This window comes from Mastigoproctus giganteus, chromosome 8 (assembly GCF_048544385.1).
Source record: "Mastigoproctus giganteus isolate SK-2022 chromosome 8, ASM4854438v1, whole genome shotgun sequence".
Lineage (NCBI taxonomy): Eukaryota > Metazoa > Arthropoda > Arachnida > Uropygi > Thelyphonidae > Mastigoproctus > Mastigoproctus giganteus.
In genome coordinates, this window is record NC_143582.1 from 45,528,890 (window position 1) to 45,556,130 (window position 27,241).

The following is a 27,241-nucleotide window of genomic DNA, read 5'->3' on the forward strand; positions in this document are numbered from 1 at the left end:
TGGAGCCAGCCATTGCTTCATTTGAAGTCACTAATCCCATGTTGCTGAGCTAGATAATTTGCCTTTTCTTACAAAATCGGACCTGATATTGGCAAATTAGATGCACGCATTTGTTAGTACCACTCGAAAAATTTTGTTTCAAGCTCCTCGTGTTTTGCACCACGAATTCATTTTCTGTTGTTCATTGCTGCTCCAGTGTCATGCACTTCTTCAAATCTTTTTCAATTTTTCAGTATTGTAGATAAAGTAGGTAAAGGGATGTTGTATTCCTTTGCAATGTCCGTTTTGCTTCTTTCCCTCCTATCGGCCTCTTGTATAATTTTTAGTTTAATTTCCAGGCTTAATAACATCCATCTACGTTTTGTCGCCATAACACTACTAGATAAGATTTAATATATAAACAAATTTTAAATTACTTTAAAGACACAAGTTCTGAAAAAGACATCAGCTCAGATAAAATGGCACAAATAATAGATTACTGTACACGATAGCAAAAGACTCTTTGAACTGGGATAACAATTGCAACTGATCTTATTCGCATGGAGAGCAAGGGAGTGCATAGAAACAACTTAGAAAAACTTTTTATTCTTTTGTTAATTTAACAACTCATCCTTCAGAAAGATGTTTTTTGGAGTGCACTTGATGTTGTATCTACCATAAACTGCTTTTGTTTACACAAAACTAATTTCTAACAAGTTGGTGCCATCCTTCGGGAAGTAGGGAGCAAGGTGGCTAGGGGGCGATAATCGGATAGCTCTGCCAAGATTTGTATTAGACATACAAAATGACAATATTTACTTCTCATGGGGTGAAAAAGAACTTTGTAATACATATTAACCGAATTTTGTAATAAACGAATATATTTACATAGAAAAGCCTATTCTTTCACAAGGGAATGGTATGTGCTTCATATAAACGCGTGCTTTGTATAAACAGAGTTTGTATTAACAAGATTTTACTGTAATGAACAAATATATAGAGAAATAGAGTGGGCCAGTAAATCAGTGTCTTATAATGGAGGATTTTAATTTCCCAGATATTAAGTGGAACTGGTGGATTGGTCTCACATACTAGCAAGGGTTTTGTGGATTTATTGGATGATTGTTTTCCACAGCAGCATGTTAGAGAGGCAGCCAGAGGGAGTAACACTCTTAATCTGATTATCAGTAGTGATTATTCATGCATTAAAAATCTGCAGATAAAGGAACTGCTAGATGGCAGTGATCACAGTGTGCTAATATGGATTTACTGAAAGATGTAACTACCATCTGGGGTAAAGGGAGGGTTTTTGCCTTTTGTAAAGGTGACTACATTGGTCTAAAATTTTTTTTAAATTCTATACAGTGGGGCTAACTGATGATGTTACCAACAGCAAATTCTAAATGGGAAGTAATCGTGGAAGCTACCAGGCTTTTTGTTCCAACTAAGAAATATCTTTCTAGGTTTAGGCCCAAATGGATGTCAGATGAACTAATGAGACTCATGGCTGAGAAGGAAATTGCATGGGATGCATATAAATTATCAGGTGACACAGAAGCCTACGGTAGATATAAGCTTATCAGTAATCAAGTCACAAAGAAGATTATGCAAGTGAAGGCAGATTATGAGAAATCTTTGGCAAAGGATGCAAAGACTTCTTTACTTAAATAAACTCTAAAAGGAAGGGGATAAATTAGATTGGTCCACTTGATATCAATGGTTTGACTGTAGATGATAATTTAAGATAGCGGCCAAACTAAACAAGTATTTTGCATCTACATTTACATGAGTAGTTGTTCAAGGAGGAGAGGACCAGATGTTTATCAAACTCTAACAGGGAGTTAAATGATTTTGTAATAACTGAGAACAAAGTGGAGGAGAAATTGTAAATAAACATAAGAAAGGCACTTGGGGTAGATGGGATCTATCCAGTTATATTAAAGGAGGTAGCAAAGGAAGTAAGCGAACCATTAGCCATAATTATGAGAGCATTCTTGCAATCGGGGGAAGTCCCCTGGGACTGGAGATGTACAAATGTACTTCCAGTTCACAAAGGGGGAATCAAAGGGTCACAAAAGTAATTACAGACCTGTTAGTTTGACTTCTCTTCCAGGGAAAATAATGGAGTCACTGGTTAAAAGCATTTCAGGATCATCTAGACAAGACTGCAGTAATAATTCAGACACAGATGATTTGTTAAGGGGAAGTCTTGTCTTGCCAATTTCATTGGATGTTATGGTTATCCGATGAAATTGGATGTGGTCACAAAGGAACTAGAGCCTACCGGGCTAGCCAGTGGGTATAGTGCCTGCCTGGCAAACCAAAGGTTGCGGGTTCGAATCCCGTCTTGGACTTGGATCAGAGCAAAATGTAAAAACTTTTGGAGGTGCAATATGGCCACAGAAGCCAATGTGCCAACAACTAAAAAAAAGGGGAGGAACTAGATGCAAAAAATTATTTTGATATCGTATATTTGGATTTCAAGAAAGCTTTTGATACTTTTGCACCTGGAAGACTACTGTACAAATTGGAGCAGTATGGCATTAAGGGCAAGTTGCTACAATGGATAAAAGAATGATTGAGTGGGAGAAGACAGAGAGTGGTAATCAATGGACAGTGCTCTTCATGGACTAATGTTATTAGTGTTGTCCCCTAGGGTTCATTGTTGGGCCCATTGTTGTTTTGTATATTTATTAAAGATATCAATGAAGGTATCTCAAGCTTAAAGTCAAAGTTTGCAGATGGGCCCATTGTTGATCAATTATTATTAATGTCATTTTATTTCCACATCAGTGGGCACTCCTGGAACAGCCTGGTTCGGCTAGAGGGGTGTACATAACGCAATTCCAGTTGAATGCATTCATTGGAATTGCAAGAGATCAAAACAGATTGCAAATACATAACAAGGTAAAAATTAATACATAAAATAATAAACAATAAAATAAATAAATAACAAACAATAAAAACAATTTTTCCCTTTGAATTTGAAAACAATGAATTCCCTGTGCAGGGAATTCTTTTCACATAATGTTTATTGTTCGTGTTTATAGAGTTCTTTCACTATGTCCTGTCTATAGAACTTCGAGCTGCAGAAAGATGAGGCATCAATTCCCAGGGAGTTATACATTCCAAACTTATTTGCTGGGAACACTGACCTAAGGTATTGCACATTTTGCAGACAAGATTGTAGACAAAGTGGTGAACTGCATCGGGTTCTTTGTGAGGTCTGAGGGTTTCCAGAAACATCCCAGATATCAGATGAATCCATTTGGCTGCATAGAAGTTGTGCGAAGGTGTGTAGATTCCTCTCTTTGACTATGGTTTCCCAGGGTTTCATGCCCAGGTTTGTATAGAGCACACTCCTAGAGATGGTGAAGGGGTAACCCATCTCCCTGTTTAGCCATCTCAGGGGCCAATATTCAACAGGAATCTCCTCAGTTGAGTAGAGGAAGCTCCTGACCAGAGTACTGAAGCGTAGAGCGGTACGGGTGTTAAATTTCTTCGGAAGTATTCCAAGAGGAACTCCTGAGGCCTAAGACAGACCAACTCCTGCCGGATTGCCCAGTATGCCGCAAGCGTTTTTGGCCTGACCATCTTGAAGTGTTCTTTGAAAATAAACCCATCATCCCACTTCAACCCCAAGTTCGTGTGAGACAACCTTTTTAATGGCGGTCTCATTTATTGTGAGCATAATTTTCATTAATAGTCCTTTTTGTTAAAGTCATCTGAGCTGCTTTTTGAGGATTCAGTTTAAGTCCCAGACGTCCTAGATAATCCTGGAGCTCGAACAGTACTATCTGATTTTCATAGGCGACTGCCTCAGCTTTTGCTGGATCATTGGATGTGACCAGCATCTTAAGATCATCAGCGTATGAAATGAAGTTTGGGTTCGAAAGGAAGGGCTCTAGTGCTGCGGCAAAAAACCATGATGAGAGAACTCCCCCCTTGAGGGGGCGAGAAGTGGCAATGAAATTTAACATTGGCAAATGCAATGTCCTGCATATGGGTGGTAGAAGAAGAAGAAGAAAATCTTTATTGTACAGTAAAGATACAATAATGTGCCCGCCACAGCCAGGAGGCCAGGGACTTGACAATGATATAGGGTAATATAAAATATGTACAGTATTAAAAGATAACATAACAATTAAAAACGTAGCATTAACCATTCAATAGATATGAGTATGTACATAGTTGTGAGGCAGACAGTACACCAAGGTATGTACACATTCATATGTACGAAGCACATATTTAAGCATATTCACACAAGTCAGAATATTTCAGTGCCAAATTGATGTTCAGTATAGCATTTTCTTGTGAAACAGTTCATCGATTTGCCTGCGACGTGCCGTTCTGCACCTCATAGCAGATAGCAGGTGGAGGTATCGGTATGAGTTGACATCAGGGGCCAAACAAAAGGGGAACACGTTCAGCCAACGAGTGCCTGTAATTGCGATCAGAAGCGAATTTTTGGAGGTCAACTCCAATCATTAGCAGGGCTTGTACTGTAGGGAGTACTTGGCCAGGTAGGAATCTGTCACTGATCTTCAGCCTGTTCTGTTGTAGCTGAAGAAGAGGGGTGGCTCGTAAGGAAGGAAGTGGAACATGCCACTGTGGCATATATCCCAGAAGTCAGGGGAGTTGATTTTGCCAACAAGCATTTTGACTGTGGTTACAGTTCTCCTCATGCTGATTGTTTGAGGCAGCCGCAGGATTTGTAGTTGGTCGGCCATGCTGGTGGTCCTCTGCTGGGGGGGGGAGTCGATGTTTGTGGGTTGCCCACTTCAATATCCAGTATTCACTGGCGAGGATGGGCTTCATGAGAGAAGGTACTGCGGATGCCCATATTTCACAGGCATACAGAAAGGTAGGATACACAACGGTTTCCAGATATCTGATTGTGGTTCTTGCGTCTGTGTTATGAAGAAGATGTTGACGGGCAATCCAGCGCATTCGGCTGATCTTGCGTAGAACACATTTGATGTGACAGTTGAACCTAAGGTTTGGGTCGAAGGTTACACCGAGATCTTTGTGTTTTGTTACACTTGGAATAACTGCACCCTGCAGTGAGGGTTGTATGGATGTGGGACACTTCTTCACAGAAAAAACCATAATAATGGATTTTTGAGGGTTCAGTTTAAGACCGAAAAGGTTGAGATGGCTAGAGAAATCTGTGATCTTATTACAGATTTCTGATGTGATCGCTCCCGTCGGCTGATGGTGGTATTTCTGTTAGGAATTTTAGATCGTCGGCGTAGGTAATAACATCATCTCTGTTACACACAAGCGGAATAAGGACGGTGGTAAAAAGTAATCCCAATAAAACGCCACCTTGCGGCACACCAGCATTGATGGATCGGGTATAGCAGAGGTTGCGATTAGTGAGGTACACTGTTCTATTCCAGAGGAGCGAGTGCGGAAAAGCAAAAACGTCACCTTTGATCCGAAAGAAATTGGTTAGGAGATTCAGAAGGGCTGAGATGTTGAGGCTATCAAAAGCAGCTTCGATATCGGCATAAACAACCGCCATTTCTGATCTGGCCTCAAATGCATTTAGAATTTCCGTTTGGACTGCCAGAAGGTTGGAGACAGTTGATCTATTAGGGAGAACATAATGGAGTTGTTTTGATGGTTGTGGAAGAAGATGGCATGTTATATGCGGAAGGACTTTTTCCAGTAGCTTTAGTAGCGTGGATATCGGTCTGTAGTGCTTCGGCTGGCTTGGTAGTTGAACTTTAGGTAGTGGGGCGAGAGCGTATTTGTTCCAAGATGCAGGAAACACTCTATGAGAGAGGATGGAGTTGAACAAGTAGAGCAGAGGATCAAGGATATATGGACTGAGGCACTTTACGATGAAATGCGGGACTTTATCGATGCCAGCAGTGCATGTCGGATGCAGCGAGTTGATGTCTTGACGGAGCTGCTGTCGATCGATTTGAATGGAAAACAGCTCATCATCTGGACTAGAATTGGGGTCTGATTGGTAATCGTATGGTTGTGTGATGTTGTCTTGGAATCTGGCTACATAGTTGATCCATTCAACTGGATTGAAGTTGGAACCTGGTTCAGAGTTACGGGTATATGGTACTTTGCCTTTGGATAAGGTCTTGTCAGTATATTCTTTAATGGCTTGCGATTTCAGTCTGTTAAACAGTGCTCTAGCTTTGGAGTACTGAGTTCAGTCATATGCTGTACCAGATTGTTTCCATTGTTTATGGAGGGACTGTTTGCACTTGAAACTGTAATTTAGCTCCGAAGACCACCAAGCATTAGTTCTAGCGGAGATACTGACCTGTTTAGATACTGACTTGCTGAGAACATGGTAACCGTGTGCAACCATCTAGTTAATATGTCTAGAGCCAGTTCCGGATCTCCTGATTCGAAAATCTCCCAGGGAATTAATCTTGTTGTATAAAGGCATCTGTTCGGTTGTAGGAAGGTGGGAGAGATGATGATCTTCCTTTTGACGTAGTGGGAGACATTAAAGTTGGGCGTTGGGAGCTGCAATAGGACTACGATGGGTTCATGATCGGATTCAAAGTGAGTTTCGGGTTTAATGTCGACACTACAGGAACCAGACGATAATATGAGATCCAGGCGATGAAGACCTCTAGTTGGGCCTTCATTTATGATCCTGAGGCCACTAGGTGCAATCTTAGCCATAAGTAACTCATGAAGATGTTGGAGACTTGGTGGTAAGTTAAAATCTCCACAGATGAGGTGGATGGCAGATGTGTGGAGCATATTTATTAGCCAGGATGCAATGTCATTGATTGTATGAGCATCAGGGATTGGGGGTATATATATTGCATCAATATCTAATAAGCACGAGTTGATCTTGACCGTTACTATCAATGCTTCGAATAGATTGGATTTGCTGGAGACTACGTGTATGAACTCAAGTCTACTGGCATTTATGATAACAGCAATGCCCCCACCATAGGTATGAGATTGGGAGATGAAGAAAGATTTGTAACCAGCAGCTTGGGCGGAGGCAATTGATTCTTGTTGCGGTTCCAGCCAGGTTTCAGACATGCAGATGACATCAGCCATTTGGGACAGGAGCATCTGCTCAAGTGTCTCAAGCTTATTCCCAATACTACGAACATTTTGATAAAAAATCTTGAGTGTAAGGTGACATGAGACCTTCAGGAGTGCTGATTCGAGGACAGGATTTATTTTCTTTGTTGGCTTTTTAGCACGTTTGGTTACAATAGTTGGTATCAGCTGAGGGTGGATTTCATTGGAGCTGTGGTATTGCAGAGATTGATCAGAGGTTTTGTCGTCAGGGTATGTATAGGGCTCATCATCGTGTAACCCTGATTCCTGGTTTTGGGGCTTCTGAAAATAGGAATGTCTATCATGGCATCACGCTTGGGAGTAGTCTTGGTGGGATAGCGCATTAGCCATGGCTAGACGTGGGGTGATATTGGATTTAGGTTCATAGTATGGCCTGAGTAGTGATCCAGATGGCCAGAGAGCAGTCGCTGATATGGAGCCGAAATTCCGTGCATCGCACTCAACTTTGAACGATGCATGTAGGGGTGTTTTCTTAAGAAGTGTGATGGACACAGTAAGGTGCATCTCATGCAGTATGTATGACTCGATATCATCTGGAGTTGTATTTGGGGCCAGTCGGGAAACAAATAGACTTCGTCGAAGACGGACAGTTGGCGGATGCATCGCCTGCAGCCTGGAGGTGGCCGAGGTGCCCATTTTAAATGATCGCCTTCTCTTTAGTACATTTGGGGTTTCCAGTTTACCATCTTCAGGGTGGCGAGGCTTACTGCAGTAACTCTGGGCCACAAGTGAAGGAGGAGGTGCAGCTACAACTTCCGCCCAGGATGGTTGTAAACCTGAAATCCAGGATGTGGATTTCAGGTTTCTTCGGCATTGTAGGTTGATACACTCGGCTTGCATACGAGTAAGGCTCGACGATAGTTTCAGGATTGGGTTTCCATTGCAATGTAGCAGATGGCTTCTGTGATTTGTGGAGTGGGACACTAAGTGGTTTATCTGGATTAGCTGATTCTTCCGTAGGATTGGCAGGGTTTCTGGTCTGGTTTCCTGGCAAGGAAGTTCTTCGGCTATCTGGATCGCGGGGAAATTTAGTGTTTGGCCTGAATTCAGTACATTAGTGCTGTAGGATAAGTTATTGTGAGCCTGATTAGTAGCACAGGTCTGAGTCGTAGCGCATTTAATAGCTGGACCACCATCATTACATGTACACAAACTTAGACCTTGAGAAAGGTTATCAGCTATGGAGGATACGTAGTTATTAGTAGTGCAGAGCATGCAATGTTTGATATCTTCAAGTATTGATGTTATAATAATTTCAAGTGATTTTCGGTTCTTGAAGAGGCACGTGGAGGGGGCTAGGAAACAAAGATTAGGCAAGCGAAAAATCAGTTTGTGTAGACACATTAGTAAACGTGATAGAAGGTGAGGAGTTCCTTCTTTGGGGATCTGCATGCATTGTTGGCTGTGCATGCGGGATATTGGCGAAGTCTTCTGTTTGAGTTGCTACAGTGGCGACACTGCAATGGTGGGACTTATCCTTTGCGTCTGTTAAGTTAGAGAAGATAGAGTCTTCATCATCAGGGTCAACAAAACAAGTTGCGGTGTTGCGACGCGGGGCATTTAATTTATGTAGGGATTTTAGGCCCGAACATGATTCGCAAAGCAAGGCGAAACATAATTTACATGAGACCGCTTCACTGACTTCTTTGTTGATTTTTGGTGTTCCTGGATGGCATTGCAGTATGATGGAAAGTGGCAATAATGATTTTAGTAGTTACCCTACCAGGGCGGAAAAATGAAGGCGAAGCAGAACACTTTTTGACAATTGCTATAAAGGGATTAGGCAAGGTGTTTGTGGTAGCACAGCTCCCTAGTTTATTTCAGGCGAAGTCTTTAAAACAGCCGGAGGCAATGACCTAGATACCAAGAGGTGGGAGCACTCACAGTCGTCGAACACTGGTTGTCAATAGCCAACTGCTTTTGTTCTATAGTCGGACAATGGAAGTACTGTATCGTATTGATACAATCAGCCAAGAAATCATATATAATAAAACATTACCTGAGGAAGATGCAGGCGATTTGGCATCATTACCGGACAGTTCATCACCAGAGGAATTCTTTAGAACATCTTTCTCGAAAATCAAAACAGTATAACACCACAAATTATTAACTTTAATCGGAGCTCATTCACAGGCTGCCACACACTATACGCGCACGTGCAGTTTTGTGGGGTAGCAGTAACACCAAAGAAATGTACCAACTGGATGGTGTTACACTTAGGGTAGTGGAGAATTAAAGTGACCTGGGGGTAATTGTGCAGACAGATTATGAAGTTTTCTGAGCAGTGCAGACATGTGCCAGAGTAGGTCATGGGGTCTTGTCAGTGATGCACAGGAATTTTGCGAGCAGGGAAAAGGAGGTGATTATCCCCTTGTATAAGGCAATGGTCAGCCACACCTTGAGTTCTGCATACAGGTCTGGAAGCCTCATTTTAGGATGGATGTAGAGTTGCTAGAACGAATACAGAGATGGGCAACAAGACTGTTGAGGGGAACAAAGGAGCGTGCTTATGAAGAAAGGCTTAAGTTCTGCAAATTGCAGTCTGGAGAGAGAGAGGCATCTGTGAAGCTATCTGATTGAGGTGTATAAGGCCTTGAATGGATTGAGCAGGCATGATGCTGATGGGATTCTTCCTCTTGCCTAGATTATAAACCTGGGGGGGGGGCACAAACTGAAATTGAGGAAAGACAGTTGTCGAATAGATGTGCATAAATTTGCCTTTAGCCAGTGGGTGATTGATTGCTGAAACAAACTTTCATCTGTCATTGTGGAAGTTGATAGCTTAAATAAGTTCAATGCAGAACTAGACAAACATTTGGAATGAATGGATGAATGGGAGAAATGGGAAGGTTTTTTTTTTTTTTTTTTTTTATTTGCTGATGCTGTATAAGCTTGCTTGCTTGGATCATATGCCTCTGCTAATGCTAATTTGAATTCATGCTCCCTCATGTGTGTGGTGTGGGCAAGAAGAAGAATCCCATCAGCATTGAGCTTGCTCAATCCATTCAAAGCCTTAAACACCTCAATAAGACTGCCTCACAAGTGTGTACTCTCTAGATGCTTCGATTTTTGCAGAATTGATGCCTTTCTTGGTAAGAGCACCTTAAACACGTACTACTGCACACCCCATAATTACTATTGTACACAGTACATTAACGTGTATAACTTTCAAATTATTCTTACTGAAGTATACAATCAATGCAAAATGTGCAGTCTTCATTTTCTTGTTTAATACTCTAGTACATATTCTTCATTAGATTATACTGTATTGTATTAGTAGAATTACATTAAATTGTTCAAACTTTTCTTTGTTCTTTTTGCTGATTTTATTAACTGTTGGCTTTTCAGTTCCAACAGCCATTTTATTCATTCCACTGGGAGTTGCTATAAAGAGCTTCAGCTGTATTACAGAAATTAAGTTCCTACTGACGTTAACAACTGATACTCGAATTCAAAAATTAAACTTACAAAAGATAAGAATTAACTATAAAAGTAAACAGAAAATAACTTACCAAAATTACTGAAATTTACATGATATTACAGAAATCATGCAAATTAAATCAGTGCTTAATTTCTAACTGAAAACTGCAAAAATCCACAGAAACATGGGGCCACACCATTATATCATGTGAACTGTGACTGCATTTATTAGAAACAACCAGTGAGAGAATAATATAGAAACACTATGAACCAAGGTTTAAAAACATGTATGGGCTTTAACATGTTAATTGCCTAAAATAACAATTTTGAGTCTAGAATTGAACTGAAAGAAGTGGGATAAGAGGTAAAATGAATGTTAACCCGATAATGTGAGTTATGAGTTGAAATTAAAAAATCTAAAAGCGAAGCTTTCGTTAATGATAATTATAATACTATATAATGCAGCTCGACAAAACTCTGATCCCTTCTAGTACCAGTGGTTGTATTAAACTGATAAAATAAATAAAGTTTAATTATTATTATTATTATTATTACTACTACTAGTCATATAGTGCAAGGAAGCCTGAGACTTATCTGCACCAGCTGAAAAAAAAAATTTTCCGAATTACCCTGAGAGAGAGAGAGAGAGAGAGAGAGGGAGGGAGGGAGGGATCACCAAGAAAGAGAAGAATGATGATATCCAGCTCTGGACCCTGGGCTGGATATCACCATTTTAAGCAAACCAGATGTGAGAGAGGAATCACCAAGAAAGAGAAGAATGATGATATCCAGCTCTGGACTCTGAGCTGAATATCACCATTATAAGCAAACCAGATGTGAGTCCTGGAGTAATTATCAACAAGCAGTCCAATCATATCATTGCATGAGTTTTGATTAAGTTGAGAAATGTGCTGCTTTGTGAATCTTCCACAGAATTTCCCATATTTGTATTTAACGTAATTTAGAGTGCAGTAAAACAATAGTACTTGAATTATTTTTTGAATATTTGGATAATTATCTTTTTTTTTTTTAATTTATTTATGTAAAATGTTTAGACAGTGCAAGATTAGCGTTATTACTTTTTTTTTTTTCTAAATTATTAACTTCAGAAGAAAATAAATGAATTTAAATGTAGAAGTATTTTGCATTTGAGAGCAAAAACTTATTTATTATTATTTATGTATTATTTATTTTTTTCACTTTTATTTATTATTATATATTTTTTTAAGGGTTATCCCACAGTGTCTCCTAATCATGACCCCTCCATGATGGCCAGCAGTCTTCCACCAATGTCCAGCTTCCGGGGCCCGTCCAGCCATACTCCTACTGTGCCCCACACAGCACCTTCTCCTTTATATGGCCAGGGATCCACAACGACCACTGGTCTTAATTCTTCAGACACCCTAATTACAAGGGGGAATCAACAACCTACACAAACGGGAGATGCTTTAGGGAAAGCATTAGCATCTGTAATTATTATTTGTATAATATATTTTTTATGAGCCGAGTTTCTTTATCTTATAATAAAAATCATTATTAGTTTTTATAACCATTTTCTTAACAACAGTATTATCAATCATTTAAGTAAATAGCAGGTTTAAATTTATTCTGGTGCTTTCCATTTCCTATGTAAATAAAAGAAACACTATCAATTCGTGTTAAAACTTAACTGCATTTAATTACACTAAAATAACATAATTTATACCTACAAAGTGAAACACAGTACTTTATATGTTAAATAAGATGCGTCCTCTATCTCAGCTGAAATTGTACAAAGCAGTGCATTTTATTTTGCTTGTACAACTTTTGTGGTACTCTGTGACATTTTAGTAGTTTCACTTTAGAGGAATTTGGTTTTGAATACTGCCAGTGACTGGAGAGTTCATGTAAAGACTGAGTTACAGCACTTAGAAACTAACCATCACATCAGTGATTTTACTGAGGAGTATAAGGTAATAACTAGGAGCAGGAGCAAACCAAAAAAGCGGTATAATTTTAATATTGAAATGACACACACACACACACACACACACACACACACACACACACACACACACACACACACACACACACACACACACACACACACACACACACACCTGACGTAGCTCAGTGGTCAGGAGTGAGAGTGCATAGCACGCGTTCCTTGAGTGGACCGGGGTTCAAGCCCGTGACTACTAAATACGATAAATATTTGTATTCACGATTTATTGTAAACTCTACTGACTTGGTTGTCGTGCCGGAGTATAAACAGAAAATTTACAAAAGCAAGGAGGATAAACACAAAATATTAGGAAAACTAACAAACTGGGCCTCAGGAATTTTATATTTTGATTAATGTGTTACTGATCACTAGAATAAACTGAGAAGTCAACTGTGTGGTTAAGTTTGGCAAAATTTAAAGGATAAATGGATTGTTACCTTCTGGTGATTTTAAAAATATGATAAAAGTGAATATGTTTGTATACAGATTTTTGTATTTTTTTGCTGTTATTTCCAAAGCTTTGTTAGCTTGCATATCTTTGCCTGTACTAATTCATTCTTAGGACCTCTTCATTTGAGACTGTAGTAGGGCCACCTTAGGCAGAGGGAGTGGGGTCTCCCACTGCATACCCTAGCAATTATTATTATTAATTTTTCCAACCTGTACAACATACAAATTGGGCTGTGAATCCATGCTTGTACAGACATAACCATGTTATTTTACAACTCTCTGTATTTACGGTGGACATACTGTAAATGGATGTGCACTGTAATCTGTTCATCTTCCTATGTCTATGAGCTGTCTCGTGTCATCAACCCTCCATAATTTTTCTGGTTTATTCACACAAAAAAAAAAAAAAAAAAACTATGGCTTTACTGTTAAATTTGAAAAAATTTAAATATTCTGCAAATTCTGCTTAATATTTTTTCTTGTCCCAAGTTAATAAATTGACCATAAGTTGTACTATGCTACATTGCATAAAATATGTGGAATATTCTAAATGATATATTATATATAACCGAGTAGGAGTTTTACTGTGTGAGATGCGTCATAACAGTAAATGGTTTTTCTGTGTGTGAAATTTTGCCCACATACAGAAAATATCTTCATACAAACATGATATTTCTTTTAACATCATGCCAATTTGTCCTTCATCATGCTAAAGAATTATTATATAGCTGCCAATTTTCTGGGTTTGTGACAAAGAATCCACTGTTTTTCATTTGATTTCCCTGTAGCTAATTATCATATTATAGTTTTCTTCCCCACTCCTTTTCCACAAAAAATTACTAAAACTATAGTAAAATAGGAATTTTTTTAAAACTAGAGTTAATTTTTGTTTATTTTAGTTATAGAATTGGCTGTCGGGTGTGCTAGTCTATATTATAAATTAGGAACCTAGGATAATGGTGTTGTTCTGTTAACACATGGCTGTTTTATTATACTTGTGAAAGACATCTTACTGAAAACCTTCTTTAAGATGCCAAAGAAATATGACATAATTTTAGAAGATATGTATGCAAGATTTTCCATATATTGTAAAATCTGGAAAAGGTAACTTGTTTGCTTTCCATACTGTATGTAAATGTGATTGTTTGATTTCACATGGTGGGAAATATGATGTAATCAGACATATGCAAACAACTAAGCAGAATTTTTTTTTTTTGGGGGGGGGGGAAATGTTAAAATAGATGTAGCAGTTCACAGTGACAATGATGCCTTACCTGCTGAATGTTCATTTGCTTCGTATATCAAGTTGTAGAAGAACAAAAGCAGCAGGCAATTTTTAGTGAAATTGCACAGATATAAAAAGAAGAGATAGAAATGGCGCTGAAAAATGTGCCATTTTCAAATGCTAGAGATGGCAGTAATCAAAACGATTACAGTCAGTCCTCGTATAACACGATAGTTGTGTTCCTAGAAACCCTCGTGCAATGCAAAATCGTGCAATATAAACAACAGGCCCTATGGAAAAAATAGGGTTAGGTGCCGACCACCCAAGATTTGGACACACATTTGTAACCAAACACAATAAATAATCGTAATAAACCACTTACAGTTGAAAAATGTAAAATTAATAATTTAATCATTTAAATTTAGATTCTTACCTTAAAAGTAAATGAAGACAGCTTGAGGGAAAGGGCTTGAGAAAGGGTTGAAGCAGCGTAATTATGGGGGAAGTGGCAGCAGGTTGTCATCATTATCGGAACTGGGAGGTGGAGGAGCTGCCGATGAGGACTGGACGAAATGTGGTCATGCCAGAAGTAGAGGGCTGTGGCTCATTTTCTGTCTCTTTCTTGGGTGTTTTCATAAAAAAGACATCTAGTTTCTGTTGTTTCGCAGTCTTCCTCCTTTCACAAAGCAGCTGCTTATATGGCTCCAAAGCAGACCGAATTTTATGAAGTGCTCTTCTGCTTTCTGCATTATAATCGTTATTTCTAGCCATTGCATACTTTTCTCAAATGAATTTAAAACTGAAGATAACTCTGAAGTAGAAAGCGATTTTATGGTGGCGTTCAGGCATTCAACTTTGTCGTCTTTCTCATCTTCCACCTGCCCTCCAGCAACAAGTTGTTGCAGTTCTTCAGTTGAAAGTTCTTCTTCATGAGACTGAAGCAACTCTCCTAAATCATCTTCCTCCAATTCGTCAAGGCCAACCTGCTTTGCGAGGGCAACACAATGTGCTTTCTTTTGTCACTTTGTTCCAAACCCCCACAGTTATGTAAATTGCATTCTTAATGTTGAATCGCTTCCAGAAGTCTTTAACTGTTGGTGCATTTTCGCCCTCTGTTTCTGTTTCAGCATCTTAAATGTCCGTCTTGTGTAATAGTGCTTAAAAGCAGCAATTACTCCTTGGTCAAGTGGCTGGATAAGAGATGTTGTGTTAGGTGGTAAAAACAGGTTTTTGATGTTTGGTGACAGTTCAGCAAGGGTTGGAGGGTGACTTGGTGCATTGTCCAAAATAATTAAAATCTTAAAATCCAAATTTTTCTTTTTGAAGTAGCTTCGAAACACATCCTCAAACACATGTAGTAGAAGGTCAGTGAAGATCTGCCCTGTCATCCACCTCTTCTGCTGTTCCAAAAGTAAACACGCAGGGTAATCCTTGCGATCCCTTTTAACGCTCGTGGATTGGCTGCATGATAAACAATACTAATGCCTCTACTAATGCTAATGCTCTCCCCCCCCCCCAAAAAAAACCAGTCGGAACACATCTCAACTAGTCAACATCCTTTCACTATTCAACTTCAGACTCACAGAAGTAACTTTTCCCCATTTATTCCATTCTACTTTGAAAAAAAAAATAGATGGAATAAATGAGGAACAACCTTTCTTGACATGGAAATTTTCTGGAAATTACAATCTACAGAATTTCAAGCCTGATGTTCAAGTACATTCTGTCTTCTCTACCTTAAACCATACATGGTACTAAAGCACTATAGGTTCTAATATTGGCTGTGTCTGGGGTGTCATAAAAAAAAAATAATAATAATACTGTTTAGCCAATAGAATACTAACAACTCCTGGTATATCATTATGTTCATTGGTGAAGCATAAAGAAGTATTAGTATGTGAAAAAGGAATTTTGACCACTTTCGCCTCTAAAGACTGAAAAAATAAATCCAATTTTAAGTTTGCTGTTAAAGTGGAAAGTGGATTGGCCTTCATGCTAGTTCAAAAGAATCCAACTCATAAGATTTAAAAGTATCTGCTTTTGTGTTTTTTTATTTCTTTCATTGAATTTTTTTACTCTGAATTCTTTAGTTTTATCTGTTCTTGGTAAAAGATTTTGTATTATTCACTTTTGAGTATTATCTGAGACTTTTGAGGAGATTTTGAGTCTTAAATGAGAAACCAGATTTAAATTTATTATAGATAACCGAATTGTAATATTTTATTAAAAATAATTTTTATGGAATTAGTAGCTGTGCATGTTACTGATACTGACATTTATCAGAATGTTTGCTGCACTACACATAGCATATTATTGGCTGTCAAGGGTAAATTTTTCAATGATTAAAAGTACATAACCCCAGGGGCTTACATCTGGTGAGTACGGGCTTGGCACATCCAGGGTCCTGAGCTGGATATCATCATTCTTCTCTTTCTTGGTGATTCCCTTCTACTTCTCACTCTTGTTCTTCCCCCCCCCCCCACTCTCTCTCTCTCTCTCTCTCTCTCTCTCTCTCTCTCTCTCTCTCAGGGTAATTCAGAAAGTTATAAGCCTCAGGCTTCCTTGCACCATATGGCTAATAATAATAATAACAGGCTTCAGTTTCAAGTCGCCACTTGCATTTGCTCCTAACATAACAGTAAACCTATCCTTAGCAGCCTTGAAGCCTAGAGCTCATGCTTACTCTCTTGAGATATATGTTCGTGATGGCATTTTTTTCCAATACAGTCCGGTTTCATCAAAGTTGAAAATTTGGTCCAGTGTATAGCACTCTTCCTCAATTATCTTTTTCAGTATCGGCGGAAATGCCTTTGCTGCTGCTTCATTTGCACTCGCAGCTTCACCTCATAATTTCACATTATGGAAAGTGTGACATTTCCTGAAATTATTGAACCAGCCACTACTGGCAGTAAAGGGAGGCACTTTTTGAGGGTTTTCAGCTTTATTTCTGAGGTCTTCAAATATTGCCAATGCCTTTGCTTTTATCGTAAGCAAACTTGTTCCTGATCTCTTCTTTGTTTGATCTTCTATCCAAACAGATAAAAGACGTTCCATCTCTTCCAGTTCTTTGTGTCTTGATCTAACTGATTTTGTTACACTTTGTGTTGTTGCTGCTATGAAAGTTGCTTTTATTTTTTCTGCATTCTTTCTAATTGTTCTCAGTGTTCCCTCATTTAGGCCTGTAGCACGCACAATATCGCATGTTCTTTCATTCCGGTCAAAGCGTTTCACAATTTCATATTTTTCTTCTATCGATATTGCTTTTCTTTTTCTCTCTGAAGTATTTTTTACACTTTTTTCAAGTATTTTACTCATTTTTTTTGAGAATAGAGCACAGTTATAAAATGAACAAAAATGAGGAGGCAAGCTTGATATACATAAATGCACAGCGAACAAGTAGCAACTGAATAAATGATGAAATGCCCATCTACAAACTGAATAAACAATGCAGTAAAGGCAGAAACACACTATTCTCACATATTACATGCTTATGTTTTACTAAACACATTTCTAGAGGTCACTACCATAAAACAATAAAAACAATTTGCAATTTCCGGTTTATTGGTGGTTCCTGCTAGTGCAGTCTGTTATAAATGGGTAGTAAAAGTCGATCTAATTACATTTGTGATAATACTGATAGCTGGAATTCTGTGGATTTTTACGTTATTATGTTAAATGTGTTTCCCCTTCCACGAAATCATAAAAACAAATTTTCAGAATCTTCTCTTCAATCCTACCATGGTGTGTTCAGTTGGGGTGATTCCGCCACATTCGACTACCATTTCTTGTAAACACAAAGGCGAATTGTGCATAAGTGAATTACGTTCGTGTTATATGCGACATTGTTCCCCTATTATAAATTGTGTATGATCGAATATATCGACTACCACAGAGTCTTTGGCCCTGTACCTCTTAACTGGCTGGTAGAGACTCTGAAGATCTACAAAGTCAACCTGACACTGACACGCTTCCTAGAAGCAGTCATGGTGAAATGGAGGACCACCATCAAGGTCAGGAAATTATGACCAGACTGATCCCCATCAGATTTTCCAGGGAGATGCCCTGAGCCCACTATGGTTCTCTACAGCACTCGACCCATTGCCTACCATGCTCAGTAACAGCAAGTATGGATATACCCTAAAAGAAGGGAGGAAGAACCTGTACACCCTCTCTCTCTCTCTCTCTCTCTCTCTCTCTCTCTCTCTCTCTCTCTCTCTCTCTCACCTGATGTACATGGATGACATCAAACTCTATGCTGCAACTGAAAAATAAACTCCAACAGCTACTGTGGATCACCAGACAGTTCATCACTGACATCATGATGCAATTTGGCTTAGACCAGGGGTGGCCAACTTAATTTGTGATGCGATCTACTATTTTTCTTCAAAATGTGCCGCGATCTACCATCTTAAGAATTTCACCGCACATGGTTAAAAAAGTTAATCAACACATATTGAAAAATGTTGTTTATAAATTTTAAAATTAACTACAATTCAGAATTCTTATTTTAAATTCGCACGTATTTAAATTTTTAATTTATGTTATTGTGTCTTCGTGTCGTCTGCCAAGCTTTCAAAATCTGAGATATACTGTGATAAGGCCAACAACCATAAAGAATCTTCTATATGCAAGTCCGTAAGAGTAGAGCAATTCTTCGTCTTTGTTTGTTTCAAATACGAAAAGGCTGATTCACATAGATATGTGGAACCAAAACAGGAATTTAAAAGTTCACTGCATTTTTTTACATTTGGGTACTTTTCTCGGCAAAAATATTTCCAAAAGTCTTTTTCTGATGATCTGGCTTTTAGAAAGATATTGTTTCGAAATGTAATAATTAATTTCCAGTAATATTTTCTCCATGTGAAAAACCTCAGCAATTTTTTCTGCAATTTACATCAAATGGACATTAACCCAACATTAAATGGATAAGAAATATATTAAGCAATATCTTTAATTGTTTTAAAATCACTGAATCTGGTTTCAAAATCATCCACAACTTTCTCAATTTCAGAAACATATTTCTCACTATTAAATCCAAAAACAGGATATTTTTGCAAAATGATCGAATTTTTTTTCTTTGAGATTCTTAGCCATTGCCAAAAATTGATATTTATATGCAGAAATACTACAAATCATGTCACCTTCATTTTTATTTTTCACCTTCATTTTTATTTTTTCCTTGTAATTCCAAATTCAGATCACTTAATTTACTTGTAAAATCTGGCAAAAAAAAGCCAGATCACACACACACAACCACTCTGTATCTTGTAGCTGCTTATAATCATCTCTCCTTCAATCAACAATGTTTTTAATTTCATTCAGCAAATTTTGAAATCTCTGTAGAAACTGACTCCGACTCAGCCACCTCACATCTGTGTGTAATATCAGATCTGGTTCATTTTCATCAAGTTGCATTTTGAAAAGTCTCCTTTGAAGAGCTTGTCCTCTGATGGAATTCACGATTTTTAAAGCTATGTCCATAATACTTTTAGTATTTAATCTTTTGCTGGCTAATACTTGTTGGTGGATGATACAGTGGTAACTCAAAAAATCTGGGAATTCATCATCCTTTTGGCACGATGCGATGAATCCGTTAAGATGCCCCGTCACTGCTTTAGCTCCATCTGTTGTTATTAATACGAGCTTAAATAGTGGTAATTTAATTTTTTCATTAAAATTTTTGAATGCGTTAAATATATCAAGACCTCTAGTTCTTTCTTTTAACAAAACCATACCCACAGTTCTTCTTTAGTGGCAGAATCATCGAAAACCATAAGAATAAAAACAAGCAATTGAGCTGTATCACTGACATCTGTAGATTCATCCAGTTGTCAAGAAAAGGACACACAATTAGCTACATGAGGATGCAATTTGTTCACTCACATTTTTACTAATTTTTTGGAAGCGTTGCATCACAGTATTTCGAGATAATTGCAGATCTTGAACAGCACTTTTAATTTCATTTTTGTTTTTAAAATTTTCAAAAATAGAATCTGTTATTTCGAAAATGCGTCTGACGAATTGACCATCAGAAAATGGTTTGCATTTTTTTGCAAGAAGATGACTCACTTTAAATGATGCTACAGTTACTTTTTTAGATTGTAAATTAGGTGTCATGAAGAAATTTTGTTGTGCGAATAATCTGGATTTAAGTTCTTTTAATTTATTTTTTCTAACGTCACTATTAGACAGAAAATCCGATTGGTATTTACCATGGAGTTGCATTGAACTGCCGTTCTAAATTTCCTCTTTTGGGTATGGCCACGGAAGCATTGCAAATCGAACAACAACATTTTTCTTTCATCATTACAAATAAGTATTCTAGTTCCCACTCTCGATGAAAATGATATGTTTTACTCTTTTTCGCAGTATTAATTTTAAATCAAAGGGTATTAAATTAATGGTTATTAATATTAAGTAAGCTAAATAAGAAATCAACACATACACTATGCTCTCCACAGTGTAACTGTGTGAATTTTCACTAGACAAAAAACCTACTGGCTGTGCGGCGACAAGAGTAGTCAAGTGGTTCAATGGATTTGTAATAAGCGTATGCAGTGGGGCGCATAATAATAATATTTAGATTTTGCTAATCCATTAGCATTAGCATTAGCACAGGCATTTAATGCAAGAAAGCAAGCTTATGCAGCATCAGCCAAAAAAATTAAAGTAAAATAAATAAATAAAAAATAACCACTTCCAATTCACCCCTCTGTTCGTTCGAAATACTTGTCCAGCCGAGCCTTAAACTTATTTAGGCTATCAACTTCCACGACAAGGGATGGAAGTCTGTTCCACCTACCAACCACCCACCCGCTGGCCAAAGGCAAATTTCCGCACGTCTATCCTACATCTGTCTTTCCTCAATTTGAATTTATGCCCTCTCAGGTGATTATTCTGAGCAAGAGGAAGAATCCCATCAGCATTGAGAATGCTCAAACCATTCAAGGCTTTGTACACCTCTATCAGATCACCTCGCTGCTGCCTAGTCTCCAGACACTGTAATTCGCAAAACTTAAGCCTTTCTTCGTAAGAGCACCCCTTTGTTCCATTCACTAATCTTGTTGCCCTTCTCTGTACTCGTTCCAGCAGCTCTACATCCTTCTTGAAATGAGGTCTCCAGGCCTGTATACAGTACTCTAGGTGTGGCCTGACCATTGCCTTATACAAGGGAATAATCACCTCCTTATCCCTGCTAGAAAAATTCCTATATATCATTGACAATACACCATGAGCTACTCTTGCAGCCCGTCTGCATTGCTCAGAGAACTTCATATCTGCCTGCACAATTACCCCCAGGTCCTTTTCATTCTTTACCACTGTCAGTGTAGTACCACAGAGTTGATACGTTGCTCTGGGGTTGCTGTTTCCCATATGTAGTACTTTACATTTGTCAATGTTAAACTTCATTTGCCACCTCTCAGCCCATCTGCTCAACCTTTCCAGATCCTGTTGCAGCAGCATAGTGTCAGTAGTGTCCTTGACAACCCTGCCAACCTTCGTATCGTCTGCAAACTTGGACATTAAGCTTGATATACCATCATCAATATCATTTATAAATACAGAAAACAATAAAGGACCCAATACTGCACTCTGAGGGACTCCACTAATAACATTAGTCCACGATGAGCAGTGTCCATTGATTACCACTCTCTGTCTTCTCCCCCTCAACCACCCCTTTATCCATAGCAGCAATTTGCCTCCAATACCACACTGCTCCAATTTGTGCAGCAGTCTTCCATGTGCAACAGTATCAAAAGCCTTTCTAAGATCCAAGTATATAATATCAAAGTTATTCCCTGAATCCAGTTCTTTTGTGACTGCATCATAGTATCCAATCAAATTGGTCAAGCAAGACTTCCCCTTTACAAAACCATGCTGTGTCTGAGCTATAACTGAAGTCTTGTCTAGATGATCCTGCAGTGCTTATTTAACCAGTGCCTCCATTAATTTTCCGGGAACAGAAGTTAAACTCACAGGTCTATAATTACTTGTGTCAGCCTTTGATCCTCCTTTGTGAATTGGGGTGACATTTGCACATCTCCAGTCCATGGGTACCTCTCCTGAGTCCAAGGAAGCTCTCATAATTATGGCTAAGGGTTTGCTTACTTCCATTGCTGCCTCCTTTAATATAACTGGATAGAATCCATCCACCCCAGGTGCCTTTCTTGTGTTTATCTTCAACAATTTCTCCTCCACTTTACTCTCAGTTATTACAAGATTCTCTAGCTTACTGCCAGAGTTGAATACACCTCTGTCATTCCCCTCGCTGAATAACTCCTCATGTGTGAATGTCAATGCAAAATATTCATTTAGTTTGTTAGCTACCTGAACAGGATCATCAACAGTTGACCCATCGATATCAAGTGGACCAAACTGATTCATCCCCTTCCTTCTAGAGTTTGCATAAGTAAAGAACCCTTTGCTGTTTTTCTTCGCATCCTTTGCCAAGGATTTCTCGTAATCTGCCTTCGCCTACCTAACTTCCTTTGTAACTTGGTTACAGATAAACTTGTATCTATCATAGACTTCTGTGTCATGTGTTAATTTGTATGTATCCCATGCATGTTTCTTCTCTGCCATATGCCTCATCAGTTCATCTGACATCCATTTAGGCCTAAACCTTGAACAATATTTCTTAGTTGGTATGTAAAGCCTAGTTGCTTCCAAGATAAGTTCTTTGAATGCTTCCCATTTTGAATTTGCTGTTGGTAACATCATCAGTTGATCCCACTGTATAGAATTTAAATACAGTCTCAGTATCCCTTCCCTTTACCCCTAATGGTAGTTACCTCTTTGAGTAAATCCCACTTCAGACCACTGTGATCACTGCCGCCTAGTGGTTCATTTATCTGCAGATTCTTAATGCATGAAGAATCACTACTGATAATCAAATCAAGAGTATTTTTTTTTTTTTTTTTGATTTGGTAGTTGTTGGCGCATCGGCTTCTGTGGCCATATTGCACCTCCCAAGGTTTTTGCAGTACTTTGATCCAAGCCCGAGGCGGGAATCGAACCCGCGACCTTTGGGTTGCCAGGCAGGTACTTTACCCACTCGGCTAGCCCGGTCGGCTCAAGAGTATTACTCCCTCTAGTTGCCTCCTGAACCAGCTGATGTAGAAAACAATCATCCAATAAATCCACAAAAGCCTTGCTAGTGTGTGAGTGACCAGCCCCCAAATTCCAGTCAATATCTGGGAAATTATATTTTTTTTATTACATTTTATTACATTTTTTATATATATTTAAAATCCGTCGTAATCGACCGAAATTAAAGCCGCGATCGACTTGTTGGCCACCCCTGGCCTAGAGAATGAAAGATCCATAGACTGCATCAAGTCACAAGGACATTTGGACAAAACTACCAGCTGAAGATCAGTGGAGCTTGAAGCTGTGACATAGAAAGAGACCTGCAGATATCTGGGCATGATGCAGGCCCACCAGTTAGAACACAAAGAAATCGAGGCTCATCTGATAAGAAATACCATCAGAGATTGAGAATCCTGCTAAAATCAAAGCTGAATAGCGGAAACATGGTCCCAACCATAAACACTTATCCAGTCCCAGTGCTAACATAATCCTTTGGGATCATAGATTGGACCAACACTGAGCTGGAGGATATTGAGATCAACCAGGATAATGGTGACCAAGAGCCACTAATGGCCAACTTCAGGTGGTGTTTAGCAGCTCTTAGCGATGGCTCAAAAAGAAGAAAGGAGGGGACTGACTGACCTCATTGAACAAGAGAAGAAAGCAATTAGAGCCTGTGGGATTACTTCGTAGAAAAAACAGCATCAATCTACCAAGCCATAAGAAAGATAGACAAATGGTACCCAATCTTAACAAGGAGACCCCTCTCACACAGACAGAAGAAACAAAGAGAGAAAGATGGGCAAAGGAGTCACTCTATATCAGACACTACAATAACCTCCATCAAGACTACATAGGTAAGATGGCATCCAAAGCATGGCTCACGAATGGGAAGCTCTTCCCTGAGACTGAAGGAGTCATGCTTGCCATCCAAGATCAGGTAATCAACATCAGGAACTACAGGAAATACATTATCAAAGACCCTAGAGTGACAGATGACACATGGCAATGATGTCCTCAGAAGCAATCCAGCACATCACCGCAGGATGCAGTGTGATCACCCAAATGGAGTACACTCACAGACACAACCAGGATAATACGTCACAAGCTAGTTCAAAAACACCATTCGATCAAAGAAAGTGTACCGTATTACAAGTATGAACCACAGGCCAAACTAGAGACCCTTACTCACAAATTGTACTGGGACTGCACCATAATAACAGACAAGACGATCCCACACAACGGACAGACATAACCCTTATTGACAAGAAGGAAAGGACTATCTAACTGATAGATATAGCAGTGCCCAACACCAGCAACCTCCAAAAAACCTATGAGGAAAAGATCAGGAAGTACACAGACCTTAGACAAGAAGTCTTAAGAAATGTGGCGTGTGTAACAAGTAATGACCATCCCGATCACCATGACAATCACTGGCATGGTGCCATAGAGCCTCCATAAGAACCTAGGAGCAATATGCCCCCCAGAGAACACCTACATGGAATTCCAGAAAGCTGCAATTCTGAACACCTATGGGATAGTAAGAAAGTTCCTTTACCAACAATAATAACAACAGTAACTGGACATAAACAACTACCCCACTCACTTTCTACCCATAATGGGGTGGAAAAAATCCTGTAAAGGAGAAAAAAGTTTAGTATTATTATTATTATTATTATTATTATAATTATTATTATTATAATACAATACAATACATTTATATTTCATCAAGAGAATTTGTTTACAATAAATGAACTTGTTAAAAAAAGTAAATTTCTTGACAAGTTGTAATTCTTCATTTACAACAGTTTTTGCATACAAATTTGTTATCTAACAGAAAAGGTAATGAAATTACAACACATATACATTCCACACTGCAAACAGAGATAGTAATTTATCTGCATAGCAATTCTAATCTACTGTATCATTGAGTATAAAAAATTTTCTTATTAAGAATTTTAGTTTGGAGCTAGAACAACTTCTCCTGAGCTGAAATCTACACTAGCCAACAAGTTTTTTATTATATTCATTGTATGCCTATCTCCAAATCTATTTAGTACCCTAGGGTGAGGCAAAATAATAATAATAAGGGGCATGATGGCCCAGTGGTTAAGACACTGGACTACCAGCCTGATGGACCCGGGTTTGAATCCTGCATTGGTGGAAGCGAACGCAGCTCTATTATGCTGGGAGGCTGATATAATAATAATATTAAATGATAAAAAAAAAAAAAAAAAAAAAAACATCGCAAAAGTTAAAAGTTACCCCGTTGGACTTACCTTCCCCAGGGTCGGAGTGAAGACTGAGAGAGATAGTGGCACCATCTGGTAGTCACTCGTGAGAACTAACTAAAAATAAACCACTGGACATAAGCCAAAGCTAAACAAGTCCACCTCCATAGATGGATGATGTCGCAGATAAATATTATTCATACTGCATCGAGTGTGGCACAGGATAAAGTCACTCGCATTCAGGCCTTAGGCAGAGGGGTCGGCTCAAAAAGTTGGAGACTGTCTTCCGAGCAAGTGGCGCTGTCCCCCGTAAGGCTACCACAAGAGAAGGGCAAGACCATCCAGCCCACCAACTGGAAGTGTTTCCTGTGCAACTGCGCTAGTGACCACCCAGGAAGAAAGAAAACGCCAAAGCATGAAGTGGAGCATTGAAATGAATACATACATCATGCGAGCATACTATGAAATAACCAGGCTCGAGACCGATATGACAATGTACAGATTGCGACTACATACCAAGTGGTTAGAACGATACCCGGATATTCAGGTCATCGAACAGCGATTAGCAGATCAGAGAAGGACCATCGTCACAAAGAACCTAATAGCTCCTGCCATCTTGGAAAAAATCAAGCAGGGTGTGAGTGATCTGCTACAAAGCACAAAGAATATGGAACCAGAGGAGGAACAGCAAGAAGAAATACAACCCAGAATAGCTGAAGTGGAAAGAGACAAAGTCATGCTATCCAGAATAGAAGACGAGTGGAAGAAGGCCCTAACAGAATCCAAAGGAATGGAGTCCAAAAGAACCCATGTGATACCTAAGCAGAGACCAAACAGAATCCTGTGGAGAGGAACAGACCACCTCAATCGGCAAATAATGCCACATTACCTTGACAACAATGGTTCACCGCTGGAGGCTATCCACGTACCGTATACTGTGCTGCCATAGCAGCCACTAGGATTAATGGAAAAGAAACGAGAGACCAGCAGCAGAAGAACCAAAAACAGAAGGAACCGTCAGCTTGGAAAAGAAGGCTTCAGCTGAAGATAGAAGAATTAAGAGTCAAGATAGGTCAGCTGAAGATAGAAGAATTAAGAGTCAAGATAGGTCAGTTGACCCAGTACCAACAGGGTAATAGAAGTAAGAAATTGATTGGAAAGGTGAAGAGCATCCTCAAGAGAGAGAGAGACAGCGCCCACAGCAAACATGAGACCAGAAATCAGAGAATAGGAGAATACTTAGACACACTGAAGCGGAACCTCCTCGCACTCAGCAAGAGACTACACCGATACAAAGAGAGCGCCCAGAGGAAAATAAACAACCGAATCTTCGATGAGGACCAAAGAGCCTTCTACAGGAAACTGGGTGAAGATGAGAAAGCAGGAAACGGACTACCCGAGAAGAAGACAATCGAAGAGTTCTGGGGAAATATCTGGAGCAGTGAAGTAAGACATAACAGAAAAGCACCCTGGATAGAAGTAGAATGGAAGAAAACGAAGGACATACAAGAGATGTGAGAGTGGGAGATTCGAGAAGAAGAAGTAAAACAGTCGATCAGGGACACCCACAACTGGTAAACCCCGGGAATTGATAACATCCACAACTACTGGTACAAGAAGCTCACCTGCACACACAAGCACCTAGCAGAGCAGTTCACTCGAATGATAAGGCACCCAGAGACAATCCAGAAGTTTCTCACTGAAGGAGTCACATATCTGAAGCCTAAAGATGAAGATACAAGAAACCTGGCGAAATACAGGCCAATCACATGCCTCCCAACGATG

At 39.0% G+C, this 27,241-nt stretch overlaps 1 protein-coding gene across 3 annotated transcripts in view; it reads left to right on the forward strand.

The window, feature by feature from the left end:
* Positions 1-27,241, forward strand: part of LOC150081502 (transcription factor 12-like) — a 621,638-nt gene that overhangs the window by 440,848 nt on the left and 153,549 nt on the right. For all 3 annotated transcript variants that reach the window (XR_016547303.1, XM_090379956.1, XM_090379957.1), the window contains exon 8: positions 11,706-11,945. Coding sequence is in view for 2 of the 3 variants with exons in the window: in XM_090379956.1 (XP_090236082.1) it covers positions 11,706-11,945 (240 nt within the window). In the remaining variant the exon portion in view is untranslated. The remainder of the gene's footprint in view (positions 1-11,705; positions 11,946-27,241) is intronic.